Source organism: Oculina patagonica, chromosome 8 (assembly GCF_052425735.1).
Source record: "Oculina patagonica isolate OP01 chromosome 8, crgOcupat, whole genome shotgun sequence".
Lineage (NCBI taxonomy): Eukaryota > Metazoa > Cnidaria > Anthozoa > Scleractinia > Oculinidae > Oculina > Oculina patagonica.
The window spans coordinates 22,756,994-22,771,934 of record NC_135765.1 but is presented as its reverse complement, the minus strand read 5'-3'; the positions used below and the strand labels follow the sequence as shown (position 1 = coordinate 22,771,934).

Sequence of the window (14,941 nt, the reverse complement as noted above, 5' to 3'; positions counted from 1 at the left end):
TGCTCAGGAGGAATAAGAGGACTCTACGGAACCTGTTAAACCGGTCTTGATAAGTGCACATATCGAAATCCTTATTTGTACTCCACTTTAGCTGAGTTGGATATTAAAGTGAGTTATTTATGTTTTGTTTTAACAATTAGAGTACAATTACAATCTGAGAGTTTAAACCAGTTTCTTTCCTTAAACAAATTAAAGTATGTTTCACTAATATGAAATATTTGAATATTTCATTTCTCACAAGCAACAAGATCTAAATCATCTAATGATGCAGTGTACAGATGAGTGTAGACAGTTTAAGATGCGTAAAAAGGTTATAGATCGGTCGTTATACATAATATCGAATACTTACCTCAACCAAACAGACAGAACGCCATGATTCAGATGACTCGATAATCCATGGAGAGAAGTGTGGAGCCATTACAGCACTAATCGAGATGAGACATACGCCTAAAAAGTTTGCAATAAGAATCGACAGAACATTTATACATCTTACCTTGTCACTGATGAGTGATGTTGGCAATGAGTTTAAGTGGCACAGGAAGCTGAATTATTAATAATTATTATATAAACTGCAAAATGATATCCACACATGTGTGATATCATTTTTGGCCAATCAGCTCGCAGAGTTTGCCATGTTTCAATGCTCAATGAGCCAAAGTAAATCGATATTAAGTCGAAACATCTTCGGATCTTCCTCGGCAATTTTCGGTAATCTTCGGAAAACTTCGCAAATTTTCGGAAAATGTTCGGAATCATTCGTACAAAAAACATTATAACTTTAAAAAAAATATTATATCTTTTCATTCATTCTTGTATTCTTAATGATGAGCGTGATTGCTTTACATTTATACCCGTAGGTTGGCAAAATCAGAGATTCCCTCCACTCAACCTCAACGAAGTGGATCCTGTATGTTCAGGCAAGTATTGAATGCATGCTTTACGATGTCGAAAGTAAAAAATAAATAAATATCATACAAAATGTATGGTTGCAAGCTAGCGATCAAAGTGTGATCTTCCTCGAAATCAAGGACTGCTGAATCGAAAGTGCTAGAGTATGACTACTGTTGTAGAATTGTTTTCTTGGGTAAATTCGTTAATCGCAACATAACACACGTTTAGTTACCTTTAGTTTATAAGAATTATTATGATAAAGGAATAAGAAGACAGTAACTGGCAAAATTCCACTAAGTAGATTAATTACAGGGGCTAATCGTGACTGATCTGATCACGATTATATACACAACTCCATTATTTTAAGCACCGGTGTTGTGGCGCTGCTTTTAAGCATGTCAGCCTAAGAGATCAGAGTTAAACTGATTCTCTTGGGTTGCCATGACCGGCAGAGGAGCTAAACTTTGTCTGTTTAGCTGTTTACAGTAAAGAAAAAAACTTGAACTTTAGTTATTTAATTTTAGATATTCTTTCATAGAGAACTCGAGCACTTATAGTCTAATTTTTTAAACAGATAGTAGATTCTTTTCCCAACATGTTTTTCAGCAATGGCCCAATGTCATGTCTCATCACCTTCTGATGAAAAACTAGATTTTGACGATGATACTTTAAGAGGTAAGAAAACAAACAGCTAATAAATAGAAATTGTTATTATTCTTCTTGTGCTCGTATTGGTTGGTAATTTGCATGTACATGTATCCTTAAAAATCAAAACGACGTAGTAAGCCCACAAGGGAAGAGTGTTTCGGAGGAACGTCTTGTGATGGATGACATTGTGTTCATATATTTTAAGCTATGACCACAGATCGCTCCAGCAGTTTTATAACAACTATACGCGGTTCTTTTTGTAGCGATAGCAGACGTGTATCTCCAAGAAGGCAACAAAGAATATAAAAATAAAGAACTTTTCAACGCCATATGCTTCTACACTGAAGGACTTCAAGTGAACTGCAAGGATGACAACCTGAATGCCAAACTGTACAGCAACAGGGCAACAGCTTATTTCCATTCAGGTGTGATCTCTTTTAGTAATTATTATTTATTAGTTAACTTTGTTTAAGCGCCAACGAATTTGCCGACTTCTTCATACAATCACTTCGTTTAACTAGGTCAAATTAAAATGTCCGGCCATGTACATCAGTTTTATAATATTAAAAAGGAACAATAAATGTAAAGTAACGCAGTGTTCTTGAATATTCCTACGACAATAATCGAGGTGAGAATTTACTGATTCCAGTTTTCGATTTGCATCTTATACTGGATATGAGAGAATTATAACTAACCTGCGCTACGCGCTCGTCAGTTATATCATCTCATATCCAACTTGCGCTCACGTAGATTCTTGAAGTCTAAAGGTCGACGGCTTTCAGAACGCAATGGCTGGTAGCCGCCCTGTGACGAGAAGGCCGTTCTGAAAACTCTTTAGACAAGTTGACGTTGAATTGTTTGAAATACCGTATTTATTCGATTAAGCGCCCTGGGCGCTTATTAAATTTTTGGACCTTGAGAGTGGGCGCTTATTCGAGGTGGGCGCTTATTCGAGGCTGGGCGCTTATTAAATTTTCACCATTTTTAGCAAGTAGTAAGTTTATTTTGTAACGAAACAATAAATAATAACAAAACGTGAAGATGTACCAAAGCAGAATTTAAACTGTTCATTGAAAGTTTCTGTAAAATACTAAGAAAAAATCTGTCTTCGGGGAAGTCTCTTAGTAGTACTTGTCAATCTTAACTCCTCTTCTGCACTTCACCTTTTTTGTGGGGTGGGGGTGGGCGCTTATGCGAGGCTGAGCGCTTATTAACTTTTCCGACCTTCAGGGTGGGCGCTTATTCGAGGTGAGCGCTTATTAACTTTTCCTACCTTCAGGGTGGGCGCTTATTCGAGGTGGGCGCTTATTCGAAGTTGGGCGCTTAATCGAATAAATATGGGTAATGCCTTTTCTAAATGTTACAGGACAAGGGAGAAATAGCATGTAATAGCAACAAAAGTGGAAAAGATTATTTCTTTTAAATTTTCTGCCGGCCGCCATTTTGGATTCCATGACGTGTGATGGTTGCCGTTTTTGTTTGGAAGCAGAGGATCCTTTGTGTAAAACAATTGTGCAACCATCACGCGTCAAAAAATGCAAAATGGCGGCGCGCTGGAAATTTTAAAGCGATAATCGTTTCCACTTTTTGTTGCTATGTAATTTCTCCCTATTCCTGTAAAATTTAAATTTAGACACTATTTCAAACAATTCAACGTCAACTTGTCGACAGAGTAGAGGTTCCTTTTAAAAGGTTACAAAAATGGTAACATACGCTTTGTTTGAAAAAATCAAAACTTTAAAACATGCATTAGAATTGATTCGAAGTTGACAGCTCTCCTTGACCAATTCCCAAAAATACAGATCAGCTTCTACAAATGGATTTTATCCGTTTGTAATCTACATTTAGGGTTTTCGAACGCTCAGAATTATGGGTAAATAAATCAGTCGCCATCCCTTCCCGTAAGGTGGATTGAACATGCGTAACATGCCTCCCTTGTAGAATTTACTTCCGGTGGCGTCTTACAGCCGTTGCGTCTCGGATCTTATAGTCCTTATTATTGTCAAATATCGAAATACCGACCCAGGTAATTATGATTTCGCTACTTAAATTTTGTTCTACACATTCTTTGGCTTTATCACTTTTTCGAACTTTCAGTTTTTAATATCATTTTTTCTTAGGAAACTACCAGGAAACATTGAACGATGCAACAGCTGCTATTCAGTTAGAGCCAACTTTCATTAAAGCTATAGAAAGAGGTAAGTTTATGGCGACCTTATTCCATGACTTGTGGGTTGTAAGTCTTTGTATAACAGAAAACCGCTTAGCACAAGTTCATAGGGCTTTTTAGAATCAAACAAATGATTCAGCTGTAAACAACAGATTGAGTGACCCTATCTTGTGTAGAGGTTTAAATTCTCTCTTCCTTAGTACAGCTCCAGCCAAAAGATCCGAGAAAGCTTTGAAAAAGCATTTTGAAGATTAAATCTTCTCTTTAAAGACTTCCCCAAAAAGAGCTGGTGCGAGCCACCTTACGCTGGATGGCACTCAAACACATTGAAAGGGAATACCCTACCGGGCATTAAGCACTGCCAAGAGCCCTTAACAGCTTCAAGGTTAAGAAGAGATGATTATCATTTCAAAACCGGATAAAGAGCTCTTTCGCTGTAGCAATGGACGAAGACGAGTTAATCCATCTGTGGCAAACACCATCCAAAATCCAGAGGGATACCTTCGAAACACTACCATCCGTTCTTTGACAAAAAAGGAAGGCTCAACACGAAATAAAAGTACACCAGATTCTTTCCAAAGCTGTGGCAATCTTATTTGCCCTACAGGATGGCCTCCTTAAAACGCACGCAGGGGAGATAGGCTAAATACAATTTTTTCAGCTTCTGGCAAATTATCCTGTCCTGTCGTGTACAATATGACATTATTCAGCAAAGTTCCTTTGAAGTAAACTATAGCCGACAAAGCTTTCAAGGGCGACATACCCGCCGACAAAGCTTTCAAGGGCGTCTGCTTAGTTTCTCATGATCAAAAACAAAATGCTTTTCCAGTGCAGGAAATTTAATACACTCGACCTTATATTTTTATTTTCCTTCTTTTTTAGGAGCGAGTGCCTGTGTGCAGCTGCAGCGTTATAAAGAAGCCATAACCTGGTGTCAAAAGGGATTGGCAGTATCCTTTGATAACATGTTTTTATGTTCCTTGCTAAACGTAAAATCGAACAATTCGTGAGCGATAAGATACCTTTTTAGTGAAACTTATAGCACCTTATTGTTACTTATTTTCCCGGGACTTAATATTCATGAAATTGAAAGACCCGCGAAAACTTATTTTAACGAGCAAAGTGGCATAAGTTTTCCCATTTTTAAAAAATTAGCACTGCTAGCATAATTCGCATACTTTAATTATTATCGGATCATTTTTGATCCTATAATTTGATCTTTTTTTTATTTCAAGTCCCAAGCAATTGCTGACCTTATTCGATATTTAATTTTTTAGAACAATTAGTAGCAATTGCAGTTCACTAATCCCGGGGACTGGGGCCTGGGTTGCACCGGCCCCGGAGGTAACATTGCAAACCATGTCGGTCCCAGTACCTCTCATTAGGCAAGGCCACATAATGGCGTCGGCCATGCCAGCCAACCTTCGTCGGCTGCCGCAGAAAGAGTTTTTATCCTGCTTTCGGCGTTTTTTCCATTAGCACACAAGATCGATTATTTGTGTTACGTAACTTCAAATGGAACGCTTCCATTACTTACAGTACTGCACGCGGTACCCTGAACACCAGACATATTTTTGACATAAAAGAATAATGAATAATTATGCAGATCTCGGAGGGTGTTATCCGCCGAAGCCGAAAGCTGAGGCGGATAACACCCTCCGAGATCTGCATAATTCTTCATATCATACTCAGCCTCATCCAATAGCTGCTAAATATATACACGCTTTCATTACGTACAAGATCGATTATGTTCATTACGTAATTTCAAAAGGAACGTTTCCATTACTTATTACTATCTATTTCTTCGAAGGTAGACGTCTTTGGCAATACTGGCAGCAATAAAATCTCCATGTTATTGCTGCCAGTGCTAAGCTTTCTTTCGCTGTTTCACGTAACTCAAATGTTGATTAGAAAGGGATTTGATTGCACCATTCGTCAGCAGATTGTAGACCCGCGGGTAAAATTACTCAGCGACACTACACAGCAAAACATCTGAAAGATTTATTATCCAACTGCTCTTTTATGTTTTTTTTTTTATGTGTGAGTGTATCAAAGCCTTTATGCACCTTTACGCAAAAAAAATGTGGCTTTCGCTCGATTGCTACACGGTTAAATTTTAATTTTATTGGTCTTTTGTCGCATTCATTTTCCGTAACCGTAAAACGAGCAATTGACTTTATGGTCCCTTATCTTCTATCGACTGGATGATGTGGACGTTTCAGTTAGATCTAAACGAAGTTATGATTTGAAAACGCGGGAAAATTTGTTGCGCGGTGTTCACTGTGTACATGTAGGCTGAATGAAATCGCCAGTAAAAGAGAACTTTCGTACCAAAATATTTCTCGCACGATGACCTAAAAAGTCATCTACAGTGTATTCCATGAAATTGTGGAAAACGAAAAAGGTTTACGAGGAAATCCAAAATAATTGCGAATGATATTCCTTGTGCAAGTCTAGTTTGCTTTCTTTCTGTTGTTTGCGGTTGAATCTGCGGCTGTCATGCATTATCAAGAATACAATAACTTTGTGTTGAAAACGAAGCTAACTACTGCATGGATCATGTCCGCTGAAGAAAGAGACAGGACTCTGATATAAGGTAACGACCTGTACTGAATTGCTGAGCTGATTTTATGACAGAAAATGTTTTTACTTTCTGAACGCAGTTTCTAGAGATTCCGCCAGTGTCGGCAAGGTTTAGATCTTTCAGTAAATACTTTGCCGCTTTCACTCGCTTCAATATGTAATACATTTATGCTTACATGTCAGCTCATTTTGTTTTTGTTTCGCTGAGTTTACTGGATTTACTGATTATTTATTGGCGTAACTGACGGTAAGTTGATTTTTTTCGGCCGTATAAAGTCGATTTCGAGTACCTTGAAGTGATGTTCTGTCAGATGAGAGTTTATTTCATATTGCTGTAAGTTTATTTCGAATTTAAGCCATAAATTCTCTCGGCAGAAGAAATTCATACAGTATAAGTGACGTTTTTTGAAGTGCTGAACGACGACAAAGCAGAAACCTTGAGCAAAAAAACTAAACTTGTTCTGAAAATCATGTTTACCCCATCTAGATCGAGAGCGCGAACTATGAATATAAACTGAATAATATTTTCCTTAAAGTAGTTTTTTTTTGCTTCAGTGAAGCTCACTTTTACACTGAATGACTATACTGAATGGAGATGGTTTATTGTACGTTAAAATTTGTTTAAACTGTGAACACGGTAGGAAATAAAAAAGCTAAAAAATGAACAACGATTTGTTATTATTAAAGTTTTAAATTTGCATACGTGAGTAACCCATTTGAGTTCACGGAAGAGACAAGAAAAGCGAGACGGGAATATTTTTCCACAAAATATATTGACGTATCTTCTGTATAAAGCAAAAAGATAGAGGATCGCAATACTATTTCCTATTCTTAAAAAACAGAGAATTAACTCTTAAATAATTTTTAGGCCATGAGTTGTTCTTGACATTTTTATTTTTGTTGTACCGTATAAAGACATTCATTTCAACCATGATCGATTTAATTTTGTCTTACACCTATGGGCTAGCGTATACATTAAAGCTTTGAATGACCCCATATGTAAACTCCAGTGAAAATTAAATAAATGGGGAGCTCCGCTTTTAGGCTTGCCTAAATCTATATATTAAACATATACACACAAAACAAAGATAAAGATTTCATAACTTTTCTTCATAACTTTTTTTTTTAGAAAAGGAAATCCTGGAATCAGGAGATAACATTACTATAGGTGGAGATTTTAATTTCCCATTAAATCCGGCGGCAAAAAAGGGGTAATACTGGTCCAAAGAAAGTCAGTTACTTCTTGTATTACCGAATTTATTCAATTAAGCGCCCAACGACGAATAAGCGCCCGCCCTGTAGGTAGGAAAAGTTAATAAGCGCCCAGCCTCGAAAAAGCGCCCACCCCCAAACCCCCCTAAATAGAGGACACAAGAGGTGTATTGATTATTATTGAACTTTAGATTGAAATTGACTAAGTACTACTGCAAGACTACCCCGAATACCGACTTTTCTGAAGTATTTCACAGAAACTTTCAATGGACAGTTAAAATTCAGCTTTGATTCATCTTCACGTTTAGTTATTATATATTGTTTCCTTGCAAAATAAACGTACTACTTGCTAAAAATAGTAAAAATTAAATTAGCGCCCAGCCTCAAATCAGCGCCCACCTCGAATAAGCGCCCACTCTCAAGATCCAAAAATTAAATAAGTGCCTAGGCGCTTAATCGAATGAATACGGTAAATGTCTACAGAGTCAACTTGATCTGGTCTATATATGGAGAATCAAAAACCCAGACACAAGGAGTTTCACCTGGAGTCAAAAATCGTCAAGAATATTTGTCGTCTTGACTGTTGGTTGATTTCCAATAATTTGAACGATTCGGTACATTCGACTACTGTTATCCCCGCAATTAGAATAGACCATGATGCAATTTCATGAGAGATTGGAAAGTTAGAAAATTAGTTGAAAGGTTAATGTGACTCAAGTACTTCCATTATGGATTGCGGAGGGACGTAAAGAACTTTTAGATAACCGAAGTGTTTGGGATTGGACTAAATATAATGTAAGGGCTCACGCTATTAAATACTCAAAGAAAAATAATAATTGGAAAATTGTTCTTGTGAGACTGCAGAAGAAGCCAAACACTACCAAAAATTAAAATTATCTTGTGAATAATGCATGTGTACATCTTGTAAATAACTGTAGCTCTGTAATTCATGTATTCATGTAAGTGTAGCTTATTTATTTATTTATTTATTTTTTGTTTTTCTCTTTTCCTTTTAGTGTAATGTAATGTTGTATGTTTGAATAATAAGTGACCTCCGAAATACTGTTATAAAGGACTGCATCACAGAATACACAAAATTATAAAATGGGTTAAAATTAAACGAATTATGATAGATTTATTTTATACCGATTCAATGTTTTAATGAATTATTTTGTTTTCTCATTATGTGTTATGTGACTTGACCCTAAGCAGATTGACAAGAACATTAAGACTTTACTGGAGTTATGGGAGAAGTGTGTTAGAGATGAAAATAAAGCACAAGAAACAATACGACCGAAAATAAAGAGTAAGCTTCTCACTCACACTGTGAAAGACCAGGTATGTAATACTATATTTTGAAAACAAAATCGCTCCCAAGACTTTAAATGTACCATAGCATGAAAACAACACCCCCTCCCTCTTTTTATTAAACTTTTCAAATACTCCGTTGTAAACTTACTTGTCAATTGCGCAAAGTTTGCAAAAGGATAAATTTGTGTTATTCTAGCGTACACGGAAGAAGGCTTCGTAAAACAGTTTTCAAATGGAGTGGACTGATCATGATTTAATGACCGAACATTTTTTACAACATTGTCGACAGCTTCACCTACATAACACACAAGATAATTATCTCAGAGTATTTTGTATACTGTTTTCAGTAAATATTCATGATTTCATTACTAAACACTTAATTCTGTCCGATAGAAATGTAAAGCCTCTCTCCTAAAGACCTTCAAAGACGTCAGCGATAAGACAGAAGAAAAAACTTTGTATGGTGATGTTGCCAAAGCACACGACAGTCTGGTAGATTTAAATGAGGAAACAGAGTACCTCAAACAATACAGTGACTATCTTGGCATCGGTTATTATAGTCTACGAGATATCAAAAGAGCCATCAAGTGCCATGAACGTGATCTAAAAATTGCAAGAGAAGTAGGAGATACGGCTGGAGAAGGACGTGCATATGGTAACCTTGGCAACGTTTATGACAGTCTGGGAGATTTCAAAAAAGCCATCGAGTACCATGAACGTCATCTAAAAATTGCCAAAGAAGTAGGAGACACGGCCGGAAAAGGAGGTGCATATGCTAACCTTGGCTGCGCTTATTGTAGTCTGGGAGATTTCAAGAAAGCCATCGAGTACCATGAACGTGATCTAAAAATTGCCAAAGAAATGGGAGATACGGCTGGAGGAGGACGTGCATATGGTAACCTTGGCAACGCTTATCACAGTCTGGGAGATTTCAAAAAAGCCATCGAGTACCATGAACGTCATCTAAAAATTGCAAAAGAGGTAGAAGATTCGGCTGGAGAAGGACGTGCATATGCTAACCTTGGGAACGCTTATCACAGCTTGGGAGATTTCAAAAAAGCCATCGAGTACCATGAACGTCATCTAAAAATTGCAAAAGAACTAGGAGATACGGCTGGAGAAGGAGGTGCATATGGTAACCTTGGAAACGCTTATGATAGTTTGGGAGATTTCAAAAAAGCCATCGAGTACCATGAACGTGATCTAAAAATTGCTAAAGAAGTAGGAGATACTGCTAGAGAAGGAAGTGCATATGGTAACCTTGGCAACGCTTATGACAGTCAGGGAGAATTCAAAAAAGCCATCGAATACCATGAACGTGATCTAAAAATTGCCAAAGAAGTAGGAGATACTGCTGGAGAAGGAGAAACATATGGTAACCTTGGCAACGCTTATCAGAGTCTAGGAGATTTCGAAAAAGCCATCGAGTACCATGAACGTTGTCTAAAAATGGCCAAGGAAGTGGGAGATACTGCTGGAGAAGGAAGTGCATATGGTAACCTTGGCAACGCTTATCGCAGTCTGGGAGATTTCAAAACAGCCATCGAGTACCATGAATGTCGTCTAAAAATGGCCAAAGAAGTAGGAGATACGGCTGGAGAAGGACGTGCATATGGTAACCTTGGCTGCGCCCATCACCGTCTGGGAGAATTCAAAAAAGCCATCGAGTACCATGAACGTGATCTAAAAATTGCCAAAGAAGTAGGAGATACTGCTGGAGTGGGAGGTGCATATGGTAACCTTGGCAACGCTTATCACAGTCTGGGAAATTTCAAAAAAGCCATCGAGTATCATGAACGTCGTCTGAAAATTGCCAAAGAAGTGGGAGATACGGCTGGAGAAGGACGTGCATATGGTAACCTTGGCAACGCTTATCACAGCTTGGGAGATTTCAAAAAAGCCATTGAGTACCATGAACGTGATCTAAAAATTGCTAAAGAAGTAGGGGATACTGCTGGAGAGGCTATGTCGTTTTATAACCTTGGTCACAGCTTTGAATTAGAAGACTCACTACTCAAGGCCCTTGATTGTTATCATTCTAGTGTGAGAAAGTTCAACGATGTTAGGCGCAATCTACTGTTTAACGATGAGTGGAAAATTAGTTACCGCAATATGCACAATCATGCATACACTTCTCTATGGCGTCTGTTGCTTGAAAAAGGCGAAGTAGTCAAGGCCCTTTTCGCAGCTGAGCAAGGACGTGCACAAGCTCTGCAAGATCTTATGAATTTAAAGTATGCATCTGAACCATGTTATGAAACACAAGAAATAACCTATGACGCATTCAGTTGCCTGCCATCGAACACAGTCTTCATGGCAATTGATAAAAGAGAAATAATTCTCTGGATTATCCAAAACGGAAAAGATGTACAATTGAGAAGAGAACAAATTTGCGATAATAGTTCGGAAGCTGTGGCGACTACTTATGCTGAATCTTTAATTAAAAATACTTATGGAAAAATCGGTGTGAGAGGTGGTGTGAAATGTGAGGATCGTTCATTGGACAGGATGAGCGATGAAGATCTTTCACGTAGGAGCTGTGATCAAACTATATCTCAACCGACGGACTTCGATAGCAATCCTTTGAGAGCATTGTATGACGTCATTATTGGCCCCATCTCAGACTTGATTCATGGCAATGAATTGATATTTGTTCCCGTAGGACCGTTGTGTTTGGCCCCTTATGCTGCATTCCTAGATTCCACTTCAAAGTACCTGTGCGAGGATTTCAAAATCAGAGTAATTCCCTCCCTGGGTAGCTTGAAGTTGATCACAGACTGTTCAACTGATTACCACAGGAAGTCTGGTGCGCTGCTTGTGGGTGATCCGTGTTTAGAGGAAGTTCTTTATCAGGGGAAGAAGCTAATGCAGCTGCCATGTGCCAAAGCAGAAGTAGAAATGATAGGCAAAATACTTCACGCCGAACCACTCACCGGAAAAGAAGCAACAAAAGACGAAGTGTTGAGAAGACTGCCCTCAGTTGCTTTGGTACACATTGCAGCACATGGTCATATGGAAACAGGAGAAATTGCTTTGGCTCCAAACACCTCACGAGCATACCAGATTCCTAATGAAGAAGACTTTCTTTTAACAATGAAAGATGTGCTTAGCGTTCAATTGCGAGCAAGACTGGTTGTGCTAAGTTGCTGTCATAGTGGTCGTGGTGAAATAAAGGCTGAGGGGGTGGTTGGCATTGCACGGGCCTTTTTGGGTGCAGGTGCTCGATCTGTTCTTGTGTCCTTGTGGGCGATTGATGACGAGGCCACTCTGGAGTTCATGAAGAGTTTCTACCGACATCTTGCAGAAGGAAGAAAGGCTAGTGAAGCTCTGAACCGAGCGATGAAGTGCATGAGAGATTCTGACGAGTTTAGTGAAGTGAAGTACTGGGCGCCATTTGTGCTGATCGGTGACGACGTTACACTGGACTTAGATGAAGGGATTAGTTGTACCTTAATGTAAGTAAATTCTTGTTAAAGGTTAAGGAAATGTAACGTAAACTGCATTCCTGTCATGCACAAAAAAGCAAATTTGATATAAATGGACATTTTATTTAATATCTTGACAGATATTTACAGGAATATGGATTGAAATATCCCAAATGAAAGAAAAGACGAAGACGAATGGGCCTTTCAAAACAATCTTTTCATGACATCGCATAATTTTCAGTGAAAAATTATCAATTATCATTAATTTGAATAGACAGGAAATTGTTTTGAAATAATTCATTAAAGCAGTCGGTTTGCATGAAATTTACAACTCGTGCTAGCTCGCACTTGATAGCGTCGTCTTGTTTTTATAGGAATTGACATTTGCTTTGATTATGTTTAAATACGCTTGGTGGTTTGTTAAAGGAACCTGGGCACATTATCAGCTAATGAAAAGTAAAATCAAAACAAATCGTGATTCATCCCCTTACGTTTTCCCGCCCCTCAGCCTTGGTTCTTCCAAATAGTTTTCCATTGAAGCGATTTTTTTTGTTCACTGTCATAAGACGGGGTGATTATTTCAACTTGTTTTGGTCTTATGACAGTGAACTAAAAATCGCTTCAATGGAAAACTATTTACTTCTGGAGGTTGGTTCTTTTATCTGTATAGTACACAATGTTCTTCTTGTTTTATCCTAGGTGGCGAACTTAGCAGCTGAACTGAAGGCCTGAGTGATGAATCTTTATGTTGGCTTTAAGAAAATGCCTTCGCATGATAAGACATCAGTTTACTTACCTAAACGACATCGTAAATATTACATTTAAAAAAGTAAATAGTCGTTAAAGCTTTCATAGATGAAGAGAAAAAATGTAGTTTCGTTGTTCACTTTAGAATTCTAAGTGAGCTTTTCAATAACAACGAGAGCGAGTCTTTGTCATGGCTTTGTTATCACGAGAGTACTAAATACTCTCAGTTGATTTGAGTCTAAGTACAGTAGAACCCCGGTAATTCGAACCCTGAAGGGAAACAAAAAACAGTTCGAGTTAGCGGGGTTTCGGGTTATCGGGGTCGATTGAATATTAGATTATTATATTGAATATTAGATTATTATATTTTAAAGATTTTTCAGCACCTCAGTATTCAGTACAGTGCAAATTGAACTTATCTCGTCAGAAACTCTAAAACGGCCATACATTCTAAGAGTGGAAAATGCCTGTCAACTCCGTGATCTGTTCGTTGCTCTAATCAATGAGCAACCGTGGCGTGTCGCAAGAACCGGAATTCGAGTTATCGGGGTAAATTTAACCCAGATTTTTATCAAGGGAAGAACGAAATTTGGCTCCAGTTAGCGGGGTTTTCGAGTTATGCAAGTTCGAGTTACGGGGTTCTACTGTAGCTCACTGCCCGACAGTTTGTAGGAAAATGCGCGTCTTCATGTATTGAACCAGAAATAGTTAAATACGTAGCGACTTAGCGAGCCGCATAAGCACTATTTACTAACCAGTATTCAATTATACACAAGATGTTATGTCAAGCAAGGCATTTAATTTGTTTGAGAAATGATTACATTTTGATGATACACGAGTCGATATCATAAGGGCGATATGATATTTACTTGGAAGTATTTACAAAAAAGGCTAAGCAACTACAATAGAAATAGCAACATTATAATTAGAAATTTTTAGGGAAAAAAAGAACAAAGTCTGGTAGTTGCTGTATAATCTGGGTTCGAAACCAGTTTTCTTTCGTTATGGCTGTCTCATGCAAAGTGATAACAAAAGGTATTTTGCCAGAGAACATTGAGTGGCGACTGGCCTTACCGCAATAGGACAAAACTTTTATTATCAATCATAAATAAACTATTTCGGGCTTTTGTAAAGCAGTCCCCCTTTATGGTCAAATTTAATTAACGTTGCTAAATAATTGTATCAAAAATGTGGCTTAAACAGTTTAAAGATTATAGATATTAGACTTGAGAGATCAGATTGGTCAGATTAAATGCACAATAAGCGACTTTCAACTGAATAATGTATTTAAAATTGCTGTATCACTAAGAAAGAACAAATTGCTTCATATTTATATTAAAATAATATTAAGATGTAGAAAATGTAAGGGATAAATGACTTTTATTTTTTTCTTTGTTCGTGAGCGGGCGGTATTCTACAAATCCTGCGATCTGATTGGTTCCGGGAGCGGGCGGTATTCTCCAATCCGGCCCTCGACAGCGGGCGGTATCCGTTGCGAGATGAATCGTCGAGTGTACTTTCCGCGCGAAATCATTTTGCAGCGTTGTACGAACGAACACATGAAAGATTTGCTCAGCAAAATCGAAATAGCCGCTCACCAACTGTTGTAAATGCGAAAAGACAGAATAGAAGTGGAATTAAAGGCCTCGAAGTTCTTCTAAAGGCAAGTGTTGATTTTGTTTATCGACAAATTAAGTTCTAGTTGATAGTTTGTTGAGTTTGTGGTTGTTTGTGCATTTTGCAATCATTTGCACGCCATTTTAATACGATAAGCTGCGCCGGTTTTAAACTCCAATTCTGAGTAAAAACTGTCTTTTTATCGGCCACTTCTTTGCCAAAACAAAACACTAGTTGCCATCATTCAAGAAAATGAGATTCGTTAATTAAAAACAGCCAAAATAATTCTCACAATATTGTGCCGTACGTCCAAACTTCGCATTTCATTCAGTTTCAC

At 37.8% G+C, this 14,941-nt stretch overlaps 2 protein-coding genes across 6 annotated transcripts in view; both read left to right on the top strand.

The window, feature by feature from the left end:
* Positions 1 to 14,941, top strand: part of LOC144661919 (uncharacterized) — a 103,515-nt gene that overhangs the window by 54,951 nt on the left and 33,623 nt on the right. The gene's annotated exons all lie outside the window — the stretch shown is intronic.
* Positions 1,500 to 13,188, top strand: LOC144663227 (uncharacterized). The gene is made up of 7 exons (XM_078524140.1): positions 1,500 to 1,566; positions 1,803 to 1,964; positions 3,660 to 3,737; positions 4,592 to 4,659; positions 8,717 to 8,842; positions 9,209 to 12,270; positions 12,940 to 13,188. The coding sequence occupies exons 1-7, from the start codon at positions 1,500 to 1,502 to the stop codon at positions 12,950 to 12,952; spliced, it is 3,576 nt and encodes a 1,191-aa protein (XP_078380266.1). The 3' UTR covers positions 12,953 to 13,188.

What these genes read in the sequence shown, in the direction of transcription:
- LOC144663227 (XM_078524140.1), top strand. Translation starts at nt 1,500, where the DNA reads ATGGCCCAATGTCATGTCTCATCACCTTCTGATGAAAAACTAGATTTT. An exon ending in AACAGCTTATTTCCATTCAG is followed by an intron (nt 1,965 to 3,659) that starts GTGTGATCTCTT and finishes ATTTTTTCTTAG; the next exon opens with GAAACTACCAGGAAACATTG. An exon ending in GGTGTCAAAAGGGATTGGCA is followed by an intron (nt 4,660 to 8,716) that starts GTATCCTTTGAT and finishes GACCCTAAGCAG; the next exon opens with ATTGACAAGAACATTAAGAC.